At 45.1% G+C, this 10,578-nt stretch overlaps 1 protein-coding gene across 4 annotated transcripts in view; it reads right to left on the bottom strand.

The window, feature by feature from the left end:
* Nucleotides 1-841: 841 nt before the first annotated feature.
* The window catches only part of Kcnj1 (potassium voltage-gated channel subfamily J member 1), a 31,669-nt gene continuing 21,932 nt past the window's right edge, over nucleotides 842-10,578 (bottom strand). For 2 of the 4 annotated variants that reach the window (XM_021207754.2, XM_029543481.1), the window contains one exon: nucleotides 842-6,244. In XM_021207754.2, the coding sequence (XP_021063413.1) occupies nucleotides 5,105-6,223 (1,119 nt within the window). In that variant the 5' untranslated portion in view covers nucleotides 6,224-6,244 and the 3' untranslated portion in view covers nucleotides 842-5,104. Of the gene's footprint in view, nucleotides 6,245-8,362; nucleotides 8,581-8,843; nucleotides 8,902-10,578 lie in introns of those variants that run through there. The other 2 variants (XM_029543482.1, XM_021207753.2) reach the window with 2 other exon arrangements.

The following is a 10,578-nucleotide window of genomic DNA, read 5'->3' as shown; positions in this document are numbered from 1 at the left end:
TAAGCTCTGGACTCTTGGTCAAAGTGAGTAAGACCTGAGCTACTTCATAATGGAACCCACAGTCCCTGGCTCACAGTGAACTCCAGCTGAGCATCTGTTGGTTTGAAATAAACTCCAGAGCCCAACGTCCTGATTTCCATAGCTGTGGGGTGCCACCATGAGGTCTGTGCCATGACCAAGTGTCCTTTCCTAGAGCCCCAGGGTTCAATTCCAAGGCTCCTGCCCCTGGTGGCAGGTCAGTCACTGCTCTTTCTACAAAGGAAGTTTCTCATCTTCTATTTCCTTCAACCCTTCTCCAACTCTATTCAAAAGCCCTTTTTTATTGTTTTGTTTTTCAAGGTAGGGGGTGGGGGGCTCTCTGTGTAGCCCTGGCTGTCTTGGAACTCACTCTGTAGACCAGGCTGGCCTGGAACTCACAGAGATCTGCCTGTCTCTGCCTCTTGGGTACTGGATTAAAGGTATGTGCCACCACCACCTGGCTGTCCAAAGTCCTTTTGTGTTTTTTGTTTTTGTTTTTTAAAAAAATAAGAACCCTGAGGCTCATAAAGCTAAACTATTTGAAAGACACCTCTCCCTTAGAGACTGTAATAAAATGTAATAAAATGTTACAGTTTTAAATTATATGTGCCTATAGCATAAGCATAAGGCCTAGCACATGCAATTGGTGTGTGTATATATTCAATGCATATAAGTGTTAAATATATATTTTGACTGTTATTATTTTTATATTTATATTTATTGAAATATTACATTTAAATGTTTAAAATAAATATATGTATATTTTATTATATTATATACACATATATGTATATTAACACATAAGCGTATATACACGCACGTACATATATCTGCAACTGGTTGCACGGACAAACTAGATGAGTCTACAGGACTCCTACGGTAGTTCTGGAGTTCTACCAAGCAGATTGCCTACAGCCCCCTCCCCCCAAAATCCCATAATCTAAGGAGTACTTGCTAAGCCTGGTCAGAGACTTCCACATGTGCTAACTATGACTCACGTTTCCCAAAGTGCATGGCCAGACAAAGGACACTGACCTTCTGTGGATTCTAGGTCAATGTCTGATGGCCCTGTGTGTTGTCTCAGAGGGGGAATCTATCTCAGGATTCAGAGAGGAGAATTAAACTCATGGACTTTTCAGGTAGATCGGCTGTGTCTGACTCCCAGCCTGCTGCTGTTGTTGCTGAGCAGTACCCTTATTTCAGCTGCCTCACACGAGAAATAAGCATGGGAACAGTACTGGCCTCCCAAGGTTGCTGTGGCTATTAAAAAGGGAAGATATCTTTAACGCTTAAAGCAGAACCTACGGCAAGGAAATACTTAAAAACCACCTCTATGGCTGGGGTTCTCCCTGTCTGAAGTGTGCTTGTGTCCAGAACACCCAGAGCATTCAAAGGTGGGCTGGCTGGAGGCACATGCTGGTTCCTAGCCCAATGAATGTACAAATCCCCTTTTGTGGGGCTCCTCTCCAAGAGTCCAGCTGTGTGCATCTGGCTGGAGAGATTAAATTATTTTTGCATTCCTAACCGAATGTTCTTTTAATGGAAACTTAATGACAGACATTGAAATAGATTTCCTCCAAAAGTCCTCCTCCTGCATGCCCCCCACCCCCTCTGCATGACTCTGTGTTACGCAGTTCCTGATAACCTTTATTCCCTGCCCCTGGACTTTTATCTCCCCAGTGACATACAGCCCTTACTGGACAGAAAGAGGAAATTCCAGTCATTGTTCTTAAACTTCTGGCTTCCAAAATAAAATGCTCTATCTTGCCTGTCAAGCTTTGATTGACACACACTTCCTGTAATGGCAGACAGCCACGGCCCAGGGGTGGGGCCAAGGGCTCATTTGCATTCTTGCCCCTTAAGAGTTTTCCTCTTGTTTGTTCTAGGAAGGGAATGCATCTTCATGCCAGTCACAGAAGCATTGTGGAAGATTCACTTCTAGGTTTCAGAAAAGCCTCATAAGGGACTTAGTCCAAGTCTTCCTGCCATGAACCCAGGAAGTTTATCTTTAATGTCCAAAGCCATTTATTGGTGAAAGTGGATGCTCTGATGACCGTCTCATTATGACTGGAATTGCTCTTTTTTTTTTTTCCTGCCCTTTAGCCTCTCAAATCTACATTCTAAATATTGACTAGGAGGGTTCAAGTGGGACCCAGCTCTCCATGTCAATATCCCTATAGCAACAGAGATAAATTGGCCAAGCCAAGAGGGATCAGCAGCAAGAAAAACTTTGAACATGACAATGTACCATAGGATGCAGTTTTTCTTAAAGAAATATAGACTTTCTTGTGAAGTGGATAAACAGTAAATATAGTAAGATGGCATACGTATAAGACACAGTGGTTCCGATGTGCCCAGGTCCTACTGGGACTGGAACAAAGAACTGACCCTTCACCCTGGCGCTCACCAGTTGGCCTCCGGATACCACTTGCTTCTCATTTTCTCCCCTCAGTGGTCTCTGTGACATTGCTAGCATCGCTAGCACCCTCTCTGCAGTGCCCGGGGTTTCTAATTCTGGTTTTGAGCTCCAAGCATACCTGAGGACTCTCAAGAGTTGCCTGACCCCCAACCCCACTCCCTAAGAGCTTTTACAGGATGTGTGTTAATGGGTCTAGAGAATGTCTATGAGAAAGGAAAGCCCAAGCGTAGAGATCCTGGGTTCTGATAAAGGACTATGTAGAAGCAACCCAGAAACCTACCAACCAGCAAGATTCAAATTGCTCAACTCCCTTAACGCTCAAAGAGATGGCTTGCTCCTGAGCACTCCCGGAAGTCCCCCAAGCACACCGCTAGGGAGCGGAAGAGAGCAGAGGAGTAGGCCCTGAGTGTGTGACCTTAATGGATACCATTCCTGCTGGTTTATAAGGAGCTGCAGGTGGGTAAGGCATCCTGTATATGAACCAGCAGAGAATCCCAGCTCCCTTGCGCTTGTGATATCTGATGTCTTCTAGTTTGGTCAGCAAATCATGTCATTTACAGGCACAGAGTCACCTTCAACGTGGGCCAGATGTGTTCACTAGTGTGGCCTCTGACAAGGTGTGCCACTGGTCTGGACCAAGACAAGTGTAAAGGTCTGTACAAACGCAGGCCCTAAAACAGAAAGGCAAAGCTCTCCAAGGGTTTGCAGCTGTCTTTCTCTGTGCCAAGACTGCTGGAGGGACTGCTGGAGCTGCACCACAAGAGACTTGTCTGCAGCCTAGCTCACTTCCGCCTAGGAAGTCTAGACGACAAAGGCATGCAGTCTGCTTCCTTCCCACCTGTCCTGCCCCCTTCAGGAGAAGGTCAGCCTTGGCAAGAATATCTTCCTCAGTCACCCAGTCACAGTAAACGCATAAGTGACACTTTTTGTTCATACGGTTTCAGAAATTTATTAATCACATACTAAAAGATATTTTGATTTTTGAGCAGCTTTGAACTCTACTTTTTCTCCCCCCAAGGTGAATTCGGAATGATGCAGGTATGGAAAGGAACGAACAAGACGTTCACATTAGAACCTTCCTCCAAAGCAAATTCTCCTGCTGACTTGTTCCCTCAGAGAAGAATGCAGCACCATCCTGACTGTGGTGCTGGATCTCATTCCTTTCTTCTTCATACCTAGAATTGCAGTTCAACCACTAGCCAGAGAAACACAAGAACCATTCAGTGTTAACATCATACCCCCTCCAGGCTGACTGCTTTCCCGGGACTCAGCACCATCTTGAGAGAGAGGAAGGAATAAAGCCGCTTTTACCAGACCTGTGGTCCCATAACCTATCCATTGAATATTGAAACAAACACCACCGTGCCGTGTGTGTGTGTGTGTGTGTGTGTGTGTGTGTGTGTGTGTGTAGATCAGAAGTTGACATAAGATTTCTTCCTCAGTCATTCTCTACCTTATTCTTTTTAATTGTATGTGTATGGTGTTTTGCTTTCACGTACGTCTGTGCACCTGGTGCTCATGGAGGGCAGAAAAAACATCAGATGCCCTGAAACTGGGGTTATAGATAGCTATGCAGCACTGTGCCAGGAATCAAACCTAGGTTCTCTGGAAGAGCAGCCACAGTGCTTTCAACAGAGTCTTCTCGTGAACAGCCCCTTCACCTTAGTTTTTAAAATAGTTTCTCCCTAAACTGGGACCTCACCCATTCAGCTGTCCAGCAAACCTGAGACCCCCTCCTATCCCTACCTCCCCAGTACTAAGATTGGGGGGGGGGGAGCGCATGCTACTAAGTCAGGCTTTGTATGTGGTTGTTGGAGGTTCAGACCCAGGTTTTCATGCGTGCGCAGCACGAACTTACAAAGGGCATCATCTCTTCAGCCTCTTCACCAACACTTTCAACTCAAACATTCCCCTTTGCAAGAGAATGTTCATTTAGTGTCTAAAGAATGGACTTGGCCTCCATTGATTGCACCACAGGAAATCATTCAGGCCAATTCCTATATGGGCTGCGGCATCTGAGTTAGTTATGAAATTGGTTGGGGCTTCCTGTTCTCCTGTACCTTGGGTTGAGAAAGGTGCAGTCACTGGATGCCATCTTACCCCTTCTGAAACATGGACCCAGACTCATACAAAGGCTTCAGATGGCAGAGCTTAAGAAGTTAGAGCCTTTAGTGATTCTTTGTATGACAGTCTCTTATTGTCAGTGACTGGCTTGCTCACTTCCCAACTCGGAGGACAGATTTTCCATTTATAAAAGTCTCCTTTAAGATAAAATGTGGCGTTTTTCTCATCCATAGAGTCAAACAGGGAATATGACCAGCTCCTGAAGCTTTCTGAAGTTCCTGGCTGTTCTCTCTCGCATGTCCTTGGATGAATTTGCCTCCACCAACACTGTATGAGCTTACACAGTCAGAGTGAAGATCCAATTGAGCTCCTTTTGACTTCCACATGCCAGGTTCATGCACATGCTTCCCCCGTACGCTTACTGCTGCAGGCTTATAGAGCTACGAGTCTTGTAGAATCATAGCCACGGGGCTCAGGGGTGACTGTGCTGGTAGACCTCACAGGTTCTCATCCTGCTTTCAGACCCCCAAAACTGCAGGATGCTTCTGAACACAGCCAGCGCTTAGGTCCTTATGAGACTCTTTGTAGGTGGAAAAGCCACTGCTACATTTGAGTGTCGTCTGTTTCATCAACTTCTGACAAGACAAAGTTAGGGTTGTCATAGCCTCTCTTCATCCTGGCCCTGGCGTCTTTCTCATTATAGAGGCACATGGCACAGTGAGGGGTCTCCACTTCTACCGTCTTACCAAAGTTATGGAAATCCACTCGATATTTCCCTTCCTTGGTTTTGGATACGATGGGAACAAAACGGTAGCCCCAAAGCACCTCTTCTGGGACGTACGACGTGCGAACCTGGCAGGTTGCACTGGTGGATTCCACTGTGCCATCTAAAAAGACGACCAGCTCAAAGTCCTGCTGGGACAGTGTTTCTGCTGCCATGTGGAAGAAAGGGCTGTTGTGGTCAATAATGTGGTAGATTGTCAGTGGGGAAATGAAGAACAAATTTTCATTGCCTGCATCCACTACAAAGTTGATATTGGTCTGATCCAAAATAATGGTCTCTCCTTCAGGCGTGACGGTAGTCTTCAGAAGCTTACCATATATGTGACTGCCAATCAGAAGGCTCTTCCTAAGATTCGCCACTCGGATGAGGAGACAGAGCTTCCCGCCACGCTTGCTGATCACTGCATTCTTGCTGAATGTAATGGTCTTTGCACGTTTTTTGGGTCTAGAGATCTTGGCTAAAATGGCACCACACATGAAAGAATTGATGATCACTCCAAGAATAGACTGGAAGATAAGCAGAAAAATGGCAGTGGCACACTGTTCTGTCACAAACCTGAATCCGTAACCTATGGTCACTTGGGTCTCTAGAGAAAACAGAAAGGCTGAAGTCATGCCATTAATGTTCTCCACACAAGGAGTACGGTTGTCAGGTGGGTAGAACTCTGGGAGATCCTTATGAACATAGGCTACGACATACCACAGGAGACCAAAGAGGAACCAACTCCCCAAGAAGGCTGTGATGAACACGGTCATTTTGTACCTCCATTTCAGGTCAAGTACAGTTGTCCAGATATCCACAAAGAATATAAACCTTGACTGTGCATCTACATTGCCGAACTCAATGTTACACCTCCCATCTTTGGAGACCAATCTTGCTCGTTGCCGAGAACGCCCAAATATGTGAGTGACAAACCATCTTCGAAGATGTTTGAACATCCTTTCTGTCAGTGCCCTGATCTGAAAACACATTAGAGAGGTTGGTAAGATTATAGTTGTCGCTGTGGTAAGTGACTCACATACAGACCCAAATACCTCTAAAAAGAAAAATTCTAAATTATTAGGCTTGTTAATCATTTACACAAACCAAGTCATTTGTTCTGGATGCCAGAATAAACCATACATAGCCTCTATGTCACATAGAAAGTGGGAAAGACACCAAGTGGAAAGTTACTAACAGATAATATGTTCAAGAATTTCCTGACTGCAGTCTGTCCCACAGGACCTTAAAAGTGGAGTGACCCATTATAACCTGTGCCTTTACTTATTGGATATTATTGTGCAAATCATGTCTGTGTTAAAATCTTACCTGCTGCTATACAATAATTTTTGTAATATCACAAACCTGGAGGACTGTTCATATTTTTGTGGTATATAAAAATAAGTAACTGAGAAAGAAAACTCATCACTATATCAGTGTATCAATATACCCACTAAATTGTCTTGTTTGTTGTTACCAATATATCAAGGGGTATTCTGATTAAGTTCTGATCTTCTTTTGTAAATGAAGGCACTAAGACTTAACAAGTTTCAGTGACTTCTCCAAAGACATAGACCCAAACCAAGGCTGGAAGTGGCACACCAGCTCACTGCCTTCATTCTGAACCAGCACTAGTGATGCTTTGGTTCATTTCTCAAATACCCTATCCTAAAAGTGTGCATCTCTAGAACACTTGAAGACAGGACTGGTTAAAATTCCTCTTGATTGTTTTCAGCAGAGCTCACAGCCTACCAGGTGATCTCAGAGGCTCTGTCTGAGGACCTACATACCTCCTTCTACTCATTCACCATAGTCTGCCCAGATTCCTAACAGACATAGAATGAGGGTGGTCATCGCTAGTCCATACTATCAAGCTGATGCACATTGACTTCACTGGTGTTCTATGGAGGCAGGACCATATTTAATCTAGTTCCTAGATCCCACCGCCTAGTTCAGACCGGGTGCTTGTCACTCTCTCCATCAATGTGATGGGATAACACACGGTAACAGAAGGCAGCCCTCCAGAACAAGATCACCAGTTTCTTATCAAGGACAGGTGTGTGTGTGTGTGTGTGTGTGTGTGTGTGAGAGAGAGAGAGAGAGAGAGAGAGAGAGAGAGAGAGAGAGAGAGAGAGAGATTTCCAGCAAAACGGTGCTGGGGCTTTCCCCTAAACAACTAACAACAGTGAAACTCAAGGGTCTTAAGCCTAGAATACCTCTTCCTCTGCCTCACCCGACCCCTAAAAAAATTCAAGGTGTGTCCATTGTGGTTAACACTGTCTTTGTGGTATTTTTTTCATTAAATGCAAAGATATTTTTAAAAATAGATCTCAAAATCCCCCTTCAGAAATGTGTTTGCTCATAAGAACTAGGAAGCGAAACCAGCTTAGTGACACATCTTAAACAAAAGTGATAGCCCTTAGCGCCTTGTTCCTGGCCTTCACCCAGGTAAACATACACAGTGGCCGCATGAAGTGGGAGCTGGGAGAAGAAACCACAGCCATGGTGGTGTGTTAAACTGTGAAGGCCGGGCTCTCAAATAAGAACAAGAGTTATCAAGAGAGCCAAACAAGCCCTGCACACACCGAGAGCTCTGTCCATCTCACTCTCACCTCGAGTCCCTAAGAGTCAGACTAGAGGATAGCCCCAAGTGGGGCACAGAGGCCAAAGACTTCTTCCCCAGCTACTCCCTTCCACTGCATATGCACCAAGGAGCAGTCTGACCCATACTCATGGTGACAGATACTCCTGGCCAGGCGCGAGGAAGCGCCTTACTGATTGGCTCTTGCCTATTACCAGTTCTAAGGCCAGCATTCTCCATGGAAGCCACACACTCTTCATCACACATTACAACTCAAGATGACTTCTGAAATATCAACTGCCGAGCGTGTCTGGCCCTCCACCCTTCTCCGCTCTGCTAAAGTTTGCTTCACTTTGAAGGTGAAGGGTCTTTCTGTAAAGCGAGGGCATGTCCCCAGGAAGTTTGGGTTCTCCATGACTGTGTTAGCAAAATAAAACATTCACTTCCTGGCCTTGCAAATGGTAAAACAGGAGCAGGCCAGGGCCCATAGTGCCTTCCCTAGATGGTCTGCACTTACCAACACTCTGAACACACGCCTCCGATCTGAAGCATCCATGTTGGGCAAAGCAAGCAAGTGGTGCTGTTCAGTTTTGTCTGTACAAAGGCTGACTTCTTTCAGGCCCACCTTAATGAATCTTAAGCCTCACAATGATGTTTTCTTGCATTAGTTTTCAATGGTTAACTCAAGAGTGGAGTTGTGTGGTTTAAACCAACACAAGTGGTTGTCCTCAGACCAAGCCTGGAGTTAGGTATATATATATATATTTTTTTTCACACCTCACATGGCTTGAATACCGTCATGCTAAGACATGACAAACCACCAGCTGAGGTCCTGGGCAGCAGTCGTGGATTGGATGCCAGCATGGCCCCCCTCTCCTTTGCCACGCTCTATAGCTCGCTTCCTGTTCTCCTAAGTCATGCCAAATAACTTTTGGCTTAGAAACAACTAGTTATCATCAATCTCCCAGTCAATTTTCTGACCCATACTGAATACTAACCTTTCCAGGTGATCACAGAGATACAGGTGGATAGAGAGGGTTAGAGATGGGGACATGTCTGCAAGACAAGAATAAGATCACACCAGGAAGAAATGAGATACCACATTAATCTCCCTATACAACAGCCACTGTTATATAAGAACTGTGAGATATTATTGTGAAGTTTAATCTGGAAAAACTGGACTTTACTGGGAGGTGAGCTTTACACACACAGGATTAGCCTATGATGTTGATTTGTTTGTTGAAAGAGTGAGCAGAACTAAGATAGGCCAAGGAAACAGGTAAATCTATCCACTAACCAAACCCATCAGTCACAGGGTAGATCTGCTATTATGCAGATCCCACTTTACTTGGACTGGGCCATTTAATGTAACCACAGACAGAGCCGATGTGCATTTATGAGCCACTGGGCAATTAGAGGCTATCATTGGTGTCTTGGGTTATGTAATGTGCCCCAGCGTTTAGGTTCCTTTCTATTGAAATCAGTAAATCTTAATAGCAAGCAAAGGGCTTCACATTGGCTAATATTTACCCAGGTATCCTTGGTGGCTGGCAAAACAAGTGTATTATATTATTGTGTCTTGTTCATTACACCCTAGCCTCCTTATCCTGTAAATAGGACATTTGCAGAAAACAAGTCTTGGCCCTGCATCGTTGGCTGTCTGCTTATTTCTTAGGATTTGAAAGATAAACACAACTCTTCCTCTACTCAAGGGGCTCATAGTCAAATGGGGAAGTGAGCTGAGTATGTTGGAACCCATTGTGGCTTGTGTAACCCCCCAAAACAACTTCCCTACATGATTTTTCATTAGCTATGGATCTGACCACTGAGGATATGCTTCAACCAATTGCATATACCTTTCTGTATATGTATATTAATATGTACATCTCTCATTCATCCATGATATTGTGTATATCAGCCACTGTGCTAGACATCACAGAAGCAGTACCTGACCACACGGACACCATCCTTGACAGTCTACAGCTCCCAGCTGGGCTAGAGGAGATGAAAGATGAGACCATAAGTGAACAGACACAGAGGACTGTCACTGCGATCTGAAGCAGCAGGTACCCTCCAGGGACAATTTGAGAACAGAAAAGTGACACAGAAGCCAGACCCGAAAGATGTATCAGAGCCACAGGTAGCAAAACTCTACAAACGAGTTGGGATAAGTAAATAGATAGATAGATGTGTGAGTAAACGCTGAGAACCGGCGGTTACCCATACTGCCATCAGCTCCCCCTGCAGGGAAGCTATCTTAGAAGGGGCATTCCTGTGTACGACAGTGACTACCCTGCATTTAATTGTGTGTGTGGCCCAGGTAGGAGTAACAGAAGAAAAACAAGCTCATGGGAGCAGAAAGACCCAGGGGAATGAGTACTAGAGTCCCAAAGGAGTTTGGTACAGCCTAGAGCTAGAAAGTCAGACAGGAGCCAAACTCAATGCTGGGGAGTTATTTCTGCCTTTGCTACAGACCCACAGGATAAGCTGGTCTGAGAAGGACGCCCCTCCTGTGAGAGCTCCAGAGACAGTTCATACTTCTAAGTCAGCTCTGGACACCACTGTGTAAAGGGCCGTGAAAGCAAATGTGTCTTCCTTCAAGCTGTAAAAACACACTCTTCATTTGCACGCGGCCTCCACTCCAGCAAACTGGCTCTTCTCAAGCCTACGGTTCCTGCTCATGAGATCCTACCTGTAGAGGCTGTTCTGAGGCATCCAGCCAAGTACACTGGG

The sequence above is a fragment of the Mus pahari genome, chromosome 10, assembly GCF_900095145.1.
Source record: "Mus pahari chromosome 10, PAHARI_EIJ_v1.1, whole genome shotgun sequence".
Taxonomy (NCBI): domain Eukaryota; kingdom Metazoa; phylum Chordata; class Mammalia; order Rodentia; family Muridae; genus Mus; species Mus pahari.
Note: the sequence above shows the minus strand (reverse complement) of the source record. Positions and strands in the feature narration are given on the sequence as shown.